This window comes from Lontra canadensis, unplaced genomic scaffold, assembly GCF_010015895.1.
Source record: "Lontra canadensis isolate GAN:19392208 unplaced genomic scaffold, GSC_riverotter_1.0 scaffold161, whole genome shotgun sequence".
In the NCBI taxonomy this organism is placed as follows: domain Eukaryota; kingdom Metazoa; phylum Chordata; class Mammalia; order Carnivora; family Mustelidae; genus Lontra; species Lontra canadensis.
Window position 1 is genome coordinate 43,279 of NW_022631155.1, and position 18,793 is coordinate 62,071.

At 43.8% G+C, this 18,793-nt stretch overlaps 1 protein-coding gene across 5 annotated transcripts in view; it reads right to left on the reverse strand.

Moving 5' to 3' along the window:
• The window catches only part of ZNF185 (zinc finger protein 185 with LIM domain), a 43,086-nt gene that overhangs the window by 11,393 nt on the left and 12,900 nt on the right, over positions 1-18,793 (reverse strand). For 2 of the 5 annotated variants that reach the window (XM_032845263.1, XM_032845262.1), the window contains exons 12-15: positions 18,186-18,290; positions 17,018-17,116; positions 13,940-14,029; positions 8,809-9,006 (exon numbers count right to left, since the gene is read on the reverse strand). In XM_032845263.1, coding sequence (XP_032701154.1) covers positions 8,809-9,006; positions 13,940-14,029; positions 17,018-17,116; positions 18,186-18,290 — 492 coding nt within the window. The remainder of the gene's footprint in view (positions 1-8,808; positions 9,007-13,939; positions 14,030-17,017; positions 17,117-18,185; positions 18,291-18,793) is intronic. The other 3 variants (XM_032845264.1, XM_032845265.1, XM_032845266.1) reach the window with 3 other exon arrangements.

Here is an 18,793-nt window from a genome sequence, read left to right on the forward strand (position 1 = left end):
TGGGGCTCAATCCCAGGACCCTGAGATCATGACCCCAGCCGAAGGCAGAGGCTTTAACCCACTGAGCCACCCAGGCACCCCAGGACAAAAAAATTTCTTAAAAGCTTCCTTTACAAATATTAGTAGGAACTGTTACCCTTCTTGTTGAGCAGGTAACCTCAATTTGTCCCATCTGCCATAAACACAACTGTCATAAAAAAAATAAAGTGGGCAAAGATGAGAGCCAACACTTACAAAACCAGTGAGTTTTGTGGCTGGGTGCTTATAACTGACTCATGGCTGAAAATTTAGAATTAAAGTCATGAGATCTCTCTTTTTCTGTCTGTCTGTATGTTTATGTATATATGTATGTTATATATGTGTAATATGTTCCTATCTCTGGAAAGTATACCAAATTAACTTACAAAGTCCCTTATTCTCTATTCCAAATGACACAGAGATAAATAAGCACTTATGCAAATTAAATATTCCTAAGACTTTCATAAAATAAATAAATTCTGAATTTTGAATGTAAAAAACCAGTGTTATAAAAACTAACCCAAATGTTTTAAAAATTCAAGTTTAAGACATTTAGCTGAATCTTTGGCAAGCAAGACTAGTTTAACATTCCTAGTTTAATAAGAACAGCTATGTCTTGTGAGTTATCAACCTTACATATGATACAAGCACACATTTTTATTCTACTTAAGTATAATCTTCCTAAACTTAATGGGTTTACTAGCCCAGTAAGCTAGTATTACATCTATTAGATGTTTAAGATTACAAAAAAACACATTTGCTTTTAATCAAACTGTCATTATTCTGATAAACTCTATTTCAACAGTAACTATGTTTTATGTCAGCTTAAAGACAGTTTCCAAGATCTTTTTGGAAATTTAAAACCTTACATTCATGCTAAATTAAATTAACAGATATTCCCTAAATACCTAGATAATTTCAAAGTAAGAAAAAATCGTGCATTAGTTACTAAGCCTAAGTTTATATACTTTTTGCTGCTTATTTTTTATAGTACAAAGAGGCTGTAGATAGATTTCTTGATAAAGTCTTCATTTGTCCACATTGAAAAATATTATAAAAAGTATATAACTGAAAAATTTTGAGATATATATTCATAAGCTTTACTAGTCTACTGTAAAATGCTGGTATATGACAAACAGTTCAAAATGATCTACCTCCTACATTTCTTTGTAAAACAGAAGTTACATTATTAATAGTTAAAAATTATAATCAATATGTATAAATGAGACTACTAAAAATAATAACAGCAAAGGAGAACAACTTTGGGGTTTTTTTAAAAGATTTTATTTACTTATTTGACAGAGAGAGAGAGATCACAAGGAGGCAGAGAGGCAAGCAGAGAGAGAGGGGGAAGCAGGCTTCCTGCTGAGCAGAGAGCCTGATGCAGGGCTCGATCCCAGGACCCTGAGATCACGACCTGAGCCAAAGGCAGAGGCTTTAACCCACTGAGCCACCCTGGTGCCCAAGGAGAACAACTTTGTATGCAAGGAATTCAAATCTATTTTTGTTATATAAATATAAATATAAATATATATTTTTATAATATATTTTTGTAAATATAAATATATTATATATAAATAATATATTTTTGTAAATATAAGTTTTGTGCAGTTCCAAAAATTTTGCAAGATGAAAGGTAAATGGATATTTTTAAAATTATAAAAGATTTATAGAAAAGAAATTTTATTTGTTGTGGTTAAAATTTACTAAAGTTTAATGAGATTATTTATAATATTTTCAAAAAGAGCTCTAGTATCAAATATTGTATGATATAAAACTAAAATTTGGCTTTCTCTCTGTTAAAATAAGATTTTCTTGAGCTGACTGTGTAGCTCAGTCTGTTGAGCATCTAACTCTTGATTTTGGCTCAGGTCATGATCTCAGGATCATGAGATTGAGCCCCATGTTGGGCTCTGCACTCAGCATGGCGTCTGCTTGGGATTCTCTCTCTCCCTCTCCCTCTCTGTCTCTTCCCCCAATAAATAAATAGAATCTTAAAAAAAGATTCTATTTGGCCTGCTCTTAATAAAAGGTTAATGGTCTTTATTTCTTCCTCAGTAATCTATTGTGAAAAATAATGAAGGGAAACCTCACTAAAATGGAGTCAGGAGGCCAGAAGTGGGAGTTCTCACGCCCTATCACTCCTTCATGCCCTTTGCAAAACCAATAGAAAGAAGCCTATGTTTTACTACTCCAGAAAATCTTCCAAAAGGAATCTTCTGGAAGATTTTCTCCTCACCTGACAACAGCCAAGCCCATGAGAAGTTGTCACAGCTCAGCTAATGAGAAGCCACTACACTTAGAAGTCCCAGTTTACTCCAATGGACTTTTTGTTTATAACAAGGCCTCCCAATGTGTTTCCTTTTCTTCTATAAAAAAGTGTTCTTCTCCTTTGTTCTCAGACTTGGTTTTGCTATAGTTTTTGTGTCCTGAATTGTAATTCTCTGCTATACCCAACTAAATCCATTTTGCTGGTAAAATAAATGCCAATTTTATCTTTGAGGGTAACATGATCTAAAAAGCTAAGTTTTTATGTCTTATCAAATGAATGTCTTATTTTTTTGTTGACTTTATCATGTCCTCAATTATTTTTAAAAGGCCTCAATTTTAAAAGAGCTAAGAGTGTTTACAATCATGTTATCTTCTATGTTTACTTAAAATTTTTTGTCACTTTGATTTAATAACCAAGTATTATTTCTCACTATTCCATAATCTTAATCAAATGTCCAAAACTCCTGATAACATTCGACATTTTGCTTTCCCCAAATCAAATCTGAAATATCTTTTACACCTAAAACTGACACTGGGATTTCCCAGAGGGCCCAAACAGTTTGTTCTTTTACCTTTTAACAAGAGAAGTGGTAAACTAATTATGTTTACTTAATTCTGTATAAATTTTATGGGAAGCATTGTCAAATCAAAAAATAATAATAATGCTGTGTCTTTCTTAAATTAAATTTTAAGGAGTAAAATTTTAATGATAAAAATATTTCAGAAATTATATAAAATTCCTAGGGATTTGCTAGTGCCCTCACTGTCCATGACATTTCTCAGAGTCCTGGTGCTGCCTTGCCCAATATTAAACAACAACAGCTCAATGTAATCAGTCACAATTTCAATTATTTTTAAATGTAACTTAAATATATTCTTACTACCATATTTTTTAAAAAGATTTTATTTATTTATTTGACAGACAGAGATCACAAGTAGGCAGAGAGGCAGGCAGAGAGAGAGGGAGGGAAGCAGGCTCCCTGCTGAGCAGAGAGACCAATGTGGGGCTTGATCCCAGGACCCTGAGATCATAACCTGAGCTAAAGGCAGAGGCTTAACCCACTGAGCCACCCAGGTGCCCTTTACTACCATATGTTTGTTCTCTTACAGCTTGAAGCTTTCCCTTTTAAAAGGGCCACTATTATTACAAAAGGGCTGCTAAACTTTTGTTAGAATAAGTACACTCACATGGGGAATTCTGGCTCTTTCAAGTGACTCAGGAATCCATTTTCACCAGTTAAGTCATGTGAGAAATCCAACAAGTTTGGGACACCTGGGTGGCTCAGTTGGTTAAGCATCTGTGTTTGGCTCAGGGTATAATTTCAGGGTCCCAGAACCCAAGTCTCGTATCAGGGTCCTTGTTCAGCAGGGAGTCTGCTTCTCCCTCTGCCTGCTGTTCCCCCTACTTGTGGGCACTCTCTTGCTCTCTCTCTGACAAATAAATAAAATCTTTAAAAGCAAAAGAAAGAAATCCAACACGTTCTTCCTCTATCCCCAGTTACAGTGTCGTTATCATTGTTGGTTTTCTGAAATGGTAGCACTCATGAACTATAAAAATTAAAGCTTGCCGGGGTTCCTGGCTGGCTCAGTCAGTGGAATGTGAGACCCTTGATCTTGTGGTTGTAAGTTTGAGCCCTATGTCAAGTGTAGAGATTACTTAAAAATGGAATCTTTAAAAAAATTAAAGTCTGCTAAACTGTTGGAAGAACTCAATCTCCCATGGCCTAAGGTTTTACCCTTAGCATGGAGTGTCCTCTGATCCTCTTCTGCTGGGTTACACCAATTCTCCCCATCTGAAATAGTATCTACCCAGGAGAAATCCCTATTTTATCTGGGCTCTGGAAGAGTTTAACTTGGTTAATTCAGACATTCTAAAATAAAAGGATTTTTCCAATCCTCTGTCCACTCTCCCTTACAATTCTGCTGTTATCATTGCCTACATCACTGCAGTTCTCAGCTGACCTCACTCTACACTTCCTGGAATCCCAGGTGAGTTAAACCTTATCCACTAGTAGGTTTGCGTTGACTGGCTTTCCTCCTGGTGTATGTCCAGACTGGGGTTGAGGGACTGCTTACTACTTTGGACTATTAGCAGAATTGGTCCTTAATCCCCTGGCTCACAAATTTCAAATGCCTCCCTTTGTGATGAGCCTAATCTACTGAGATGCTGTGAGTGGCCAGAACCAAAGAGTGGAAATAGAAAACCCAGCTGGTTCTAGAAAGAAAACTGTCTACAGTTATAGCCAGCACACTCCAGGATGTGGACTACTAGGAGGAAAAAAAAGAAGGACATTTTCAGGGTGTCGATGAACATCTTAGAAATGGAAGAGTGTTGCCAGAGCAACACATCCAGACCAGCCCAGGCAGAGCTTCCATCTGAAAGCCAGAACCTTGCCTCAGGTGCCCTCGTCTGCCAATTTGTTTAAGTGTGCTTCCTTGGTTTGGTATCTCCATGGATGGGGCATTGGCTCTATTGGCTCCAGGCAATGAAGCAGTAGCTTGGGGATAACCTGGCCACAACCTCGGCCAGAAGGACTCACACACCCCACCATGCCCATGGAGCCACAAATATGGCTTTCTGACTTAACGCTCCCCTTCCCTCACTGTTCCCCCAAGTCTTATCAGTTGCCCAATTCTAGGTTCATTATAGTTATTTAACAGTTCTGTCCATATCCATAACTACTACCCTAGTGGGAGCCCTTCATCTCTTACTTAGTGGACTGGAACCACTTTGTAGCTCTTTTCCCTGCCTCCACTCTTCCCACTTCCAGTTTATTCTTCACACTGCCAACATAGAAATAACTCTAAATCACAACTCTGACCATATCACTCCCTTGCTTAAAACTTTTCTGGCTCTGTATGTTGGAATGTAAAATGATAGAAAACAGCCACTGTGGAAGATAGCATGGTGGTTTCTCAAAAAACATAAACATATAATTACTACATGATCCAGCAATTCCATCTCTAGGCATATACCCAAAAGGACTGAAAGCAGGATCTTAAAGAGATATATGTACACTTATGTTTATTGCAGTATTATTCACAATGACAAAAAGACAGAAGCAGCCTATCTATTGACAAATGAATGGATGAACAATATGCAATGTGTCTATATTACGCAATATTAATCAGCCTTAAAAAGGAAGGATATACTGACATATGCCACAACATGGATGGACCTTGATGACATTAGGTTAACTGAAAGACGCTAGTTACAAAAGGACAAATACTGCATAATTCTACTTCTATGAGGAAACTAGAGTAGTCAAATTTATAGAGATAAGAAGTAGATTGGTGGCTGCCAGGGGCTGGGCAGAAGGGGCTGGGGAGTCATTTCGTGGGGAAAGTGTTTCAGTTTCACAAGATAGAAAGTTCTGGAGATTGGTTGCATAACAACATGAATGTACTTAATGCTACTGAACTGCATACTTTAAAATGGTTAAGATACTAATTTTTATGTTGCATGAATTTTAAAACGATCCTTTAAAAAACTTTCCTGACTTCTCTTTGTCCTCTGGAGAAAGTCCAAGTTCTTATTAAGGCATAATGATCTGACCATGCCCATCTGTAAACATGTGGCTTTTGTCCTTTATGAGATTGATACGGTGTGTTGGTGTCCCTAAGACCGCCCCCAGGGTCAGTGATTCACTAGGAGGACTCCTAAGACTCAGCGTATAGTCATCCTCAAGGCTAAGATTTATGACCATAGAAGGATACCAAGCAAAATCTGTGAAAGGAAAAGGCAGTGTTTTCATTATAGCCCAGGATTATTATTGGAGACTGGTCACATAGGCACTTTCTGCCTAGCATGTACCTGGCATGTACCCAACTCCCAGGAGGCAAGCAGAGATTCAGCATAAAGTATATTGTTTGTACTGGTTATCCAGGTGGTCAGCCTTATCTCTTATCATTTAGGTAAAGGTTCAAATAAGTGTAGAGAACCATTTACCTTTTCAAGTTCCCAGAGGCATATCTTACAAGCAGCACGAACTACAGCCTTATCAAAGCACAGGGCTTATCACAAGGTGCTCCTCCAGCATGCAACACTGCCATCTGCCCTTTACCACAGGAGATTCCCGTTACCCCTGGAGTCCTCCTTCACCTTCTCATGAACTTCTTCAAGAGGAACATTAACTGTCACCTCTGTGAAGCCTTCCCTGATTCATGAGGCCAACCAAGTCACATACTCCTACTATGCTCCCATTATACCTTATCCATACCGCCTTGAGGTCAGGGACCAAATCTTGTTTGTCAGCATTCCCAGTTCTTAGTACATGGGCTAGGAGTCACTAAGTAAAATTTGGTTTAATTATAGAAGGTGTGGCTCAGTAACTCACAGAAAGAATCAAGAAGCCTACATTACTCTGCATATTCCTTCTACTGCCCTCCAACCAGCATTTGCACTCATCCTTCCCTTCCATCTCTAAGACAGCCATCTCCTTCCTTCCCAAGTCTTTAGAACCTACCACCCTAAGCCCTTACCATAAATTCAGTGATCCTTCACCTTTGGGTCTGCTCACTCTTCAAATATCAAACTCTCTTTACCCAGAGTGTATTTCCTCACATGGGCACATAAGCATACACTTTAGAAAGCCCTTACCATCATCCTGTAGCTGTATCTGTCTGCTCACCCATACAATCTCCATCACCTCCTGGCCAACATTTTAGAAAGAGTTGGACACCTCCACCAACTGCGCCACCTCACTGCCCACTTCTTCCTCATTCCATCATAAGTCTCTGCTCTCCCAATCTACCCCATACCTAAGGCAGCCATAAACTCCATTTTACCAAATCTGTGCACTTATTTAAGGGTCTGCAGTATACTGGAAAGTTAGCTCAGCCTGGCTTAGTTTCTATGATGGTACTCTTTCCAGGTTCTTTCATTTATCCAAAACTTTCCCTCTCAGTACCCCTCTTCATGTCCTCTTCTGCTGTAAGACCTTTCAATATTACTATTTAGAATTCTGACCCATCTGTATTTCTCTCTCATTTTTACCTTTTTCACTGTAAAGACTCAGAGTTTTAGGGGGCCAATAATTAACACCTCTTTTTTTAGATAAAAGAAGAATGGGAAACGGAGATAAATGTCAGCCGATGAAGCAAGTGGCTTTACATGTAGAGCCAAAAGGAAGGCTCCCCTTGCATCCTTGAACCACAGCTCCTTACTCACCAGCCAAGGCTTGGCTGGACAATTGGCTCTGGGGGCTTGTAGGCAGAAGCAAAGAATTCAAGGGGAACCTTCTTGGCTGTACATCTGAAGCCATCTGCTTCCAAATACAAGGAGAATTACTGGACCAACTGGGTTTATGTAGTTCCTATTCCTAATTTGGCAACAAATAAGCTATTCTTCCCCAAGAGAAGAGGAAGAGGAAGAGGAAGGGAGGCTAATAGTATAAATGAAAGACCAGGGAAACTCCATATTCATTAAACAAAAACAAAACTGACATTAATAATATTAATATGTTATATTCATCATGAACAGACCAGACATGACTTGTAGGAAGATTCCCTCCAGCTGCCATTGTGGACAATCAGCCAGGGGATATATAAAGTAAGATGATACAGGAAAACAGTTAGGAAACTGCTCAGCCAAGGGAGGGATGATAAGGCCACAAGTCTTGTTGTCTTATAAAAGGTACAGATGAAGGGAAGTGGGAACCAAGGCTGTCCCAAAATTTTGGGATTGGTCAACTGGATGAATAGTAATGGCTCCAAACTGAGAGACAGCAAGGAAGTTGCGGGGAGGTGCCATGCAGAGATATGATAAAGTCATTTGAGTTATGCTGAATGTAAAGTTCCTGTAGGGGATCTGGATAATGATGTCCAGCAGGCTATTGAGTAAACAGGTCTGGGGCGACTGAAGATTATACTGGGGGACAGAGTGGATGAGGTTGCCTAGAAAATGTGTCATTATTCAATCTCAATCTATCTCTCTCTCTCATTCCCTCATGGTGCCATTTTATACATACAAATAAACCTCATCCTACTTGGTACCCCCATCCTGGGATGCCTTCCTGCTCCACATGTTGGAAATTAGCCAGGGCTTCTTACCTCTGGGTACACACACCTGCTTATATCACAGTCCCTATCCCAGCTATTTGCACCACAGGAAGCCCCTCAACACTGTTTTATACCTAGGGAGTCACCATCCCAACTCCACTCATGGGGCAGGATTTTGAGCACCTGGCTGAGTGAGTGCCAGGCACTGGCATGAACATGGGGTAAGTGTGGATCCCATCTAGGGTGCTTGGGTAGCTCACTTGGCTCAGTGACCAACTCTTAGTTTCAGCCCAGGTCATGATCTCATGGGTCATGAAATCGAGCCTTGCATCAAGCTCCACATGCAGTGGGGAGTCTCCTTCAGGATTCTCTCCCTCTACTCCTCTCTCTCTGTCTCTGTGAGTGTTTCTCTAAAATAAATAAATAAATCTTTTTTTAAAAGTGGGTCCTACCCGGATCATGGCCCCTGACAAAGTTTCAGCTCAGGTAGGCAGGGGCCCAGCACAGCATAACCCTTACCTGCTGGTCTGGCTGTCCAGTTCCACAAGCTGCTCAGGTCTTCTGGGGCTGCTCTGTGGCTCTGGGGTCCTGGGGGATGCAGGCTGCTGGGAGGGTGCAGCTGGGTCTCCCTGGCCACCTCTTAGGGCTTCGGGCTTCTCCTGCCAGGTCTCTCCCACCTTGGCAGCCACATTCTTCTCTTCAGAACCAGCCAAGGAGCTGAGGAAGAGTAAATATCCTTATGGAGCAAGTGCTTTTGGACCAGTCCTCCTTTACCCAATGCTTGTTGATGTTACCTCCTGTGGCCACAGTGGGCTCTTCTTCCAGAAGATGGGGAAGAGAAGAACCTAGTATGGCCCCCACCACACAGACAGTCTGTGTCCTCTTTGGAATGACCCCAGCACTACTTCTCCCCCTGCCACTGATAAAAGCAGTCCCCACTCACAGTAGACAAAGCCTGAACCTCTGATGCTTTTGCCATCCCCTGAATCTGGCAAGGAGAAAGTGGCTTCTCGGCTATCCCACACTTCGAGCTCTTTGGGAGATCTTTCTTCCTCCCCGGCCTCATGTCACACCTACACTCAAACACCCTTACCAACACCATCCCCATCTGAGATCCTTCCAGGGACACTGTTCTTTCTCCTGGTGCCTTCTGCATGCCTTCTTCAGGACCTCTATGTGTAATGGTACTGTTACCTGGAGGCCTCAAAGATATACGCTCAGTAGACCAAGGACACTGAGTCGTGTTATTGAGCACATAAGCCCAGCATTCTAGAAAATAAAAATCTAGTTCATCATTACTTGGACCCTGGCTTAATCTGAACTCAAGCCTCACAACATCAGCTCATGCCTGCAATTACTGGCAGGGCTACCCAGGGTCAAGAAGATAACACTACCAGTTTCCTCTAACCCTGAGACTCTTTATTCATAGAAGTTAATCCCATAATAGCTATGCTCCGTGCCTTCAAGCTGAAATAACAAAAGGAGCAATGTGATTCTTCAGCCTCAAGTGACATAAGCCAAAATACCCTAAGCAGGGATAATAAGATTATTACCATTACCAGCTGCCCAGGAAAATCTGCAGGCAAGTAGATGTTGTCCCTCTCTGTGCTGCTTCTAACCTGATTGTCTGTTCCAGTCCAGCTAGATGCCAAAAGTGGTCTTCTCAGATAATGCCAGTCCCTTAGCCAGCAGGATACCCTGACGCACCCACCGCACCCCTATTTGCAACATACATGCTTGAATGAAAGACAAACCTAGAAGGCCTAGAGAGCTTCTTTCCTGCCTCTGTAAGCCCTGAACTAGCTTTGTCATGGAGTCAATCAGAATCCTGTCCCATCTCCTGTCCTTCATAAAATTATGGTAACAGAGATTGACATCATCAATTTGTGAATTACGTCCAAGATTCTTTGCAAAGAGTAATTTGGGGGTCCACTACAACACAAAGACAAGTGGATGAATAAGGTTTCTTTGCCCTAGGCCTCAGTGCAAAGTCACTACAATTATAGGAGGTGTAATCCATCTGGCCTATAAAAAGGAAATCTTAGTAAAACAGTCACAGGAGAGATGTCCCCCATGCCCCTAATAAATTGCCTGGAAATCAAGTGTTTAGTTCTAGCTGTAACTAGATTAAAGATTCAGTAGCCTAACAGAGCTTCTATTTTGCACACAATCGAACTCCCCACATGGAAGATAACACCCCCTTCCACTCTTACACTACCTCCAAAATACTCCTCTGCTGGTAGATAATGGTTGTTCACAGCGAATACATGAGCTTAAGGTCTACCTGTTCCTCGTACAGAAAGAACATAAATGTGGAAACCCCAGGCTTGCAACATAACAAAGAGGAAAACTCTATGTTTTAGATGTAAAAATACCAGAAGTTTGGTGGGGAGGGGATGAACTACTCTGTGTCTTATTAAAAGTAATCAGGTCAATAAAACTGTATAGGGGAACAACAGCCAGCTTTCCCAGTATTTTTTTAATAGTTCTAGTAAAAGAAGGTATTCCTTTGGGGCTGCTTTATTTAGCTTTAAGTATTTATAAAAGGGAAGTTTGACATAGTACTTTGTGCCAGTGAATGTCCTACATACTTTACACAAACAAACTCACTTAACCGTCACAACAGCCCTGAGAGATAGCTACTACCACTATTCTATAGGTAAGGAAATACAGAGTGTAATAGGAACAAACTTAGCATGTTTGACTCCATATTGCTTTCCATTTTCCTTGCTACTATGACCTAAAGCTTAGAAACTTCTGTTTAGCCCTGCATGTAGGCACGCTACAGCTATGTTTTTCAAAAACCACTCTTTACCCAAAACTTACCTCACCAAGGAGATAAGTAGGTATGCTCAGAATGACTATGTTAAGATTTACACGAACAACATGACCAGCTTCCTATGAACAAAGATAAACTGACCAAGTGCATAGAAATTACACAACCTTGCACTGGGATGCCTACAGATGCTAGTCACCTTTTAATTCCACCCCCTCCTTGCCCTTCAGCTAACTTTCTTTTAATTTTTTTTAGAACCTCAAATTTCATGCCAAGAAGAGACAGTTCCTTAGATAATAGTCCTCCATCTCCTTGGTTTGCTGGCTTTCTGGATAAAGTCACTTTCCTTACGCTAACATCTTGCCTCTCCACTTACTGGCCTGTCCCGCAGTGAGCAGAATGAGCTTAGAGATGCGAAATACACCCAAGGCCACATAGCGAGTAAGTGATAGAGCTTCTGCAGGATCTCCTTGCCCAACCCCATCACTCTTCCCCACACAACTCTTGGAAATTAAGCTGCCAGAACCCCAGAGCCCTACAGACAGATCCGCCCAGGTGGTCCCTCGTGGATGGAAGATTGGCTGCCCTCCAGTGTGTCCACAGGCCCTGCCTCCAGACAGTTCTGAAGATCAGGGCACCCCGGCAAACAGGCTGGGGCCACAGGAGCCCCTTTCGGTTCCTTGCGGGCACCGAGCCCGCCCGCTTTCTGCCGCCTCTGCCTGGAGTGCGGCCATGGTCCACACGGGGTCCGAAGGGCCTGCGGCAACCCCAAGGCCAGTGACGCCGCCGGCTTCCTCCAGGCCCGCCACGACGGCGGGAGCCCGGGGCGGCCCTGACGGAGCACCCGGCCCATTTCTGATCCTCGCGCGCCATCTAGCGCCCGGAACCAGTACGGCAGAAGGAGAAGCTGTACCGGGGCCTTCGCAGCCTTGGACAGCCATTTCGCTTTCGGGATGGTCGCATTTCCCAATAGGCACTGCGACCCGAGCGCCCCATGCAGGAAATGGCGGTGCGCGCAGGCGCACACAAACTGCGGCGCGCTCGCCCCGCCGCGCAGGCGCACACATGACGGTGTCGCCCTCCACTTTGGTGGGCGGGCGCCAATCAGAAGCGCACGCGCAAAGCCAGCAATGATTCTCAACCCAAACTGGACATGAAAATAAACTGAGATTTTTAAGATTTGGGTGGTGTAAGCCACCACACAACAATTAAATCTAGGAGCGCCTAGGTGCCTCAGTTGGTTAAACAACTGTCTTCAGCTCAGCTCATGATCCTGGAGTCCTGAGACTGAGTGCAGCCTGGGGCTCCCTGCTCCGGAGAGTCTGCTTCTCCCTCTGACCCTCTCCCCTCTCATGCGCTCTCTTTCATTCTCATTGTCTCTCAAATAAATAAATAAAATCTTTAAAAAACCAATTAAATCTAAACCTCTGCATGGGGCTCAGGAAGTTTTTTTTTTTTTTTTAAACTTTCCTGGTTATTCTCAAGTGCAGCCAGAATTTTCTCTATTGTCATATTGCATAATAAAAAGAGAGATCCTGCCCCAAGTTTGGGGAAAATTGGATGAGATCACGCAGACAGGGTGCTTTACACTTTAACTACCTAAGACTTACTGGTTCTGTATCTTGAGAATCTGTTTCACACAACAGATTTCATAAAATAACTTCTTGAAGTTATTCCTGAAGTGTTGTTTTTAGAGGCTCTTGCATTGGAACTCAGCTTTGCCACTTGTAAGCCCTTGGACGAGTTACTTAACCTTTCTCTGCCTCAGTTTTCCTGGGTTATTCATTTTATGGAGTTGCTGGAAAGATTGTAAAGCATCCAGAAGAGCTCACTATAGGTGTCAGTTACTGTGTTCACTGTGTTAACTGTCAATGCAATTTGAACCCAAAAAGCCACATAATAGGGCTTCATGCCTGATACCTTACCAAAGCCCTGCTCTATCTATGGTCCCTGTCACTGGCTAGGCTCCAGCCACTCTAGTGTATTCCACTGCAAGGTTTGTCTGCAGTTCTCTATCTGCAACTCTTTTCTCCTTGATATTCCTAGAATTGGTTCCTTTTCCTCCTTACAGGAACTTTCCCAAGTTACCTCATGTGAGTAATAGACTTCTTCACTGCCACCACTCTGTATCAGCACCCTGGCTATTTCTTTCAGAGCACTGTTCTTCCCAGGGGGCACATATACCTAGGATCCAGATCTTTGTTCTTCCTTCTAATTAGGTGCAAACCTCACAGGATTGTGGGGAGCACAGTGAGTTGAGGACTGTGCACACAGTAGGTGACCCAAAGTTAAATGGTTGTTGTGATCATTAACAATATCTGGTATTAAATGCCAATCAGCCCCTTGTATTCTACCAGTCCCTGACAAGGACCCTCAGTACTAGCCACATTCAACTACATATAGTGCCCAGGAAATAGCCGGCTGTTTGGAGTCCTTTGCATATCCTGTTTCCTTTGCTTGAAGGACCTCTATTCACCTTTCAAGATTCGGCTCAAAAGCCACCTAACCCATGAAGCTGTCCCCCATTTCCCTGCTTCTGCATAATATATAGTTGCAGTGTGGGCCAGGCTTTGCCTCTCTTCAGCCATATCTGTTTGCTCCAGCCTCCAGCACAGGGTAGGTGCCATTTCAGTGATTGTTGATTGAAAGAGTGGGTGACTTCCTGATTATGGAAGACTTCCTGGCTGGAGGCAACAAGGTGTAGTGGAAAGCTTTGTGGCCCCAGAGGCAGAGTCCAGAGGGCTCTAGCTAGGGCTTCAGCTCCTGCCACATGCTCACAGGCCTTGCTGGCCTCACCCTCCAGGCCAAAGGCTGACGCATACCTGACTTGCTCTCTCCACCTAAGAAGCTCAACACTGTTGCCTGATGCCTTACCCCTTCAGGTGTGCCTCTCTGTCCTCCAGGTCTGCTGGACTGTCACTCTTCTGATCAGCTGGTCCAGCAGAGGCCAGAGTAGTACTGGAACTGAGGGAGAAAGCACACATGCCTACTGAGGCAGACCAAAGGAGACTGGAGTCCTTTCCCAGCTGTCTTCTCATAGGAAAGGGGGAGCAATATCTGGCCATAAAGGATGGCATCTCCCTAACTCTTAGCACCTGAGTTCAAGATCGAGCACTGCTCCTGATCAGCTCTTGGTTTTGGGTTCCAGTAGCCTTGCCTGACCTACATCTCCTGGGGCTGTGTGGGAGTACAGGAAGAATGCTTCTTAGTGAATGTTCCACACACCCACAGCAAACTAGCCACTCCTACTGGTGGACTGGTAGATGAAATAGGGCAAAAGCCTGCTGTGTAGGGATGCACAACCCCTTCCCATTGCCCCTTAGCACCCCTGGACCCATATGCCCTCCTCACCCACTTCCATTTGCTTCCTGGGACTGAGCCTCCTAGTACTGGTTGGCTGTCCCTGGGATTCTGCTTGCTGGGTTGAGCTTCAGTCCCTACAGGGTGGTCTCTTCCTTAGCTCTGCCTCCCAGTGCCATCCCTTCTGCTACCTCAGCTTGGATCCTTGTGAGTAGGTACTAGGCTTACAAGGCTGAGAGTTGGCACTACACACACACATCCTGATCATTCAGGAAATGGGGGGAAGCCAGCAGCTAAGCAGAGTCTATGAAGGAGTCCAAGCTTGGTCTGGGTTCAGGACTTTGTGTCTCTATGTCTATTCCCTCCCCAAACAATGGCTTCCATCTCCAACAGCTGATGAGAGCTGAAGGGCTGTTCAAATAGATGCTCAGGGCATAATACTCACTTAGCAACCACAGCTGCCTGACAATGGGGCAGTATATGCTCCCTGAAGGCACATTGCATACATTCAAATCAGCACTTTGCTACCTCCCAGCTGTGTGATTTTAGGCATATCACTTGACTTCTCTGGACCTCAGTTTGGTCATCAGTGAAATGGGGATAATAACTGTGTCCGCCTCATAAGTTTTCCAAGAATAATACATGAATTAATATATGCCAAGTACTTAGAATAATGCTTAATCCGTATCATGTGCTAAATTGCTTCTGTTATTATTATTGGGGCCTGTGGCCACTTATAGAAGCAGCATCCCTTTGCAGTCCATCTGTATCCATCAGCTTGATACAGACTGAGTGAGTCGGTTGCTGAATTGCCCAGTCTTCCTAAGGGTAGGTTGCATTCTTTGCCTCTCTGTAAATCAGGCAGATTGATGCTCACAGCATGTTGAGCAGTCACAGCTCACCTCATCACCTATGCAAGCCTACACTCATGTTTGTTCTCAAATCTGTTTATCCCAGTTGCACTTACAACCATAATTACTAAATTCAATTATTCATAAAAGTGAATGGGGGAGAAAAGTGAATGGAAAAGGAGTGGTTCTTTCCTGCATAAGAAATAACATTTTCTGGGGCACCTGGGTGGTTCAGTGGGTTAAGCATCTGCCTTCAGCTCAGGTCATGATCCCAGGGTCCTTGGAATCAAGTCCTGCATCAGGCTCCTCACTCAGCAGTGAGCCTCTTTCTCCCTCTGCCTGCCACTTCCCTTGCTTGTATGCATGCACACCCTCTCTCTCTCTCTCTGACAAATAAATAAATAAAATATTTAAATAAAAAGAAAGAAAGAACATTTTCTGGAGTGCCTGGCTGGCTTAGTTGGTAGAACATACAACTCTTATCTCATGGTTGTAAGTTCGAGCCCCACATTGGGTGTAGAGATTACTTAAAAATAAAAATCTTAAAAAAAAAAGAAACAACATTTTCCTTGGAAATATAATAACAGGAAGTTTCTTAAAAATCATAGTCAAAATAAGGATAGGTAAAACAACAAAAAAACCTCTTGAATCTTGAAAGGTTAAAAGGCATAAAAGTCTAGATGATTCTTCAGATATTTTGTAAGGTAATTTGATATCTGGCTTCACTTTAAAGAAAATGAAAGCAGAAAGCAAAGACTTCATTTTATGAAGGTGTGTAAGTAAGAAGGGTAATCTAGATGAATATTCAAACATGAAGCAGAAGTCTACAACAGCAACAAGCAAATTCATTTAATAACACAACCATGCTGGTCAGCACACGGTGATGCAGTCTGCAAGTACTGGGCTCTCAGAGAGCCCTCCCCACTAGTGGCACCTCAAAGAGCCAAGGCCCCAGCACAGCAGTCTTTCCTTGCAACTGCTGAAGCACAGTGGTAGGGCAGATCCTGGCTTTGTCATTCCTCTTTGTCCATTTGCTCTGAACCATAAGGGAGCTAGCACAACTTGGAATTGAAAAAACTGGGCCAACATCAGCGTTCCCATCCTTTGTCCCCAAGGATGACCCATGCTTGGCTTGAAACCACTTGGGGACAGGTGGGACCTTGCCATTTCCTGAATCACCTGAGAAAGCAGCTCCTGACTCCATCCAGGTCTAGGAATTTGAGCCCAGCCAGACATGCCTGTCTTCTCAGAGGGGCTACTGCTTTTCCTCTCACTGAACCACAGAGCATAACTGGCCAGGAAAGGCTGGTGGGGTAGGAAAAGGAGATTTGGGGCTTCTGGAAGGGAATGGAGAATGCAGCGATGAAGGACCTTCTTCAGCTGCAGTCCTCAGAGCTCAGCCAAGAAGAAACAAATGACCATAATTTGGTCATTTTTTGGTTTAGTTTGTCCCTTCATTCATTCCCCACACATTCATCCTACCTCCTGATGCCTGCCCAAGAAGGAGCTGGGCCTCCAGCTGCAAGGGGGCCCTTGTGTCTGTTCTGGAGGATCTTGAGAGCCAATGGCAGAAGGTAGACAGAACAAAACTCAAGCATGGGCAATTCCCCTAAGTGGAAAGCCCAGAGACAAAGGATGTGGTGGCAGCAACTGGAGAAGCATGCTATAAACAGGACTATGGGAAATGATAGAGCTCAGTCCCCAGCAACCCAAGCAGTTCTGGCAGCTTGACTCTGGCTTGTCACCAAAGACATGAGAGAATCAATAAGTTGGAACCATCTGTCTCCCCCAGACAGCTTACCTTCCTCTCTCAGAGCCAATGTCTGCTCCAGTCAAGACTTCAGGTAGGAAGCCCATGGCTCCGGATCCCACATTGCCATCACCTGACTGTGCACTTGACCTGTTTTGGGAAGAGAAGCATTTGCTGACTCTGATTAGGTTTCGATCTAATATAACTAAGATGTCTTGAGAGCAAGCCTCAAGGACTAGAAACCCCGGCTCCCGGCTGCCACCCTGTGCTGCTCTAACTAGAGCCAACCTGACATTAGCCAAGTATTTCTGCTTTTCTTCCAAACCTGATGGACTGGGAGCAAGAGTGGAGCCAAAAAACAAAAACAAAAACAAAAACAGAACAAAGTGGCAACTCGGGAGGAGGCTGGCACAATGAAGGGATCAATGACTGACAGAACAAGGGGCAAGGCATTTGGGATCACTAATAAACCACAGAGCCCAAGGCAGAAACAAGATCCCCAAGACATGTGGATTCCCTTCCTTTGTTTCCATGGCTGAGTCTCCAGTGGGGGTCCAGAACTCCACACTGAGAAAATGGTGGCAGGCAGGCAAGGTTGTGGCTCTTATCCATTGCTGGCTACTAGCATCTCATTGAAGAAATGTCTAATTCTCAGCCACTGCTCACCACACCCAGGCTTCCCTGGTCTGTCTTGGAGGACAACTCAATGAGATGGTCACAGGATGGCTGGGTACAACCGCCCCTTCTGGACTCACCGTCCCCAACTAGCTCTGCCTCCCATCTTTGTCAGCCTCTACCATGTCTCCCTTTAGCCACAGGTCATCCTGGAAGTCCACGCTAGATATTCTGTTGAGGCGCACGTACTCTTCGGTCACTGACTACCCTAAACTGATCACTTGGCAGCCTTGTTTGCCTTGGCCATCAGCAGGACTGCTTTCAATGGGGACAAAGCCACCGTGAAGATAGGCCAAGGGCTAGGGTGGAGGTGATCTGGCCTAGAGATTTGTCCAGCTCTGCAACTGGCTCCCTGAGGGAGGGACCTGCCCCTCTCCAGGCCTCATGCATTCCTTCATTTATTCTTTCAACAAATATTCACTGAGGACCTGCACTGCCTCAGACACTGGGGACACAGTGGGGAACTGGACAGTCCTGGTCCTAGCTGTACCCATTGACCTTAGACCAAAGGCCACATGGGCTCTACATCCCTGTACCAAATTACCTTTCAGGGTCTAGACTGGGGCTCTTGCAGGCCTCCTCACCAACCAAGTCTCTCTTGGCCTCTCTAAGGCTGGGGACCTCTTTGTCTTTGGAGCCTGGGGAAAAACTATGGAGGAAAGAAACATAAGTCAACCACCCAGTAGCCACCCACACTCAGATGAAGGCAGTTAGCTCATCCCTAAATGCCAACTGTCTCCAAGGAACTTAAAATTTGATATTGTAGGACTGGCCAATTCTCAAATTCTCATTACTAATAGTGACTGTTGACTGGAGGTCAGACTCCATTCTCATGATTCTGCATGCATTAATCCTCCAGGTAAACCCCAGGACATGCACACTGTATTTGTCCATGTCTACTTTCTAGATGAGTGAATGAGGGCACAGAGAGCCCAAGCAATGTGCCCCAAGTTCCCCAGGTAACAAGGGGAAGAGCTAGGATTTGAACCCAAATGGTTCAAATTAGTCCAGAACTCTGGTTGCAGAGTTCTGGACTGTAATTCTCTATGATGTTAAGACTGCTCCTAACCTCCTAATTCAACCTCCCTCTGTTCTTTCTGACCTAGTGGGACACCTCTGGCTTCCTTCCTCCATCTGTCTGTCATAACTCTG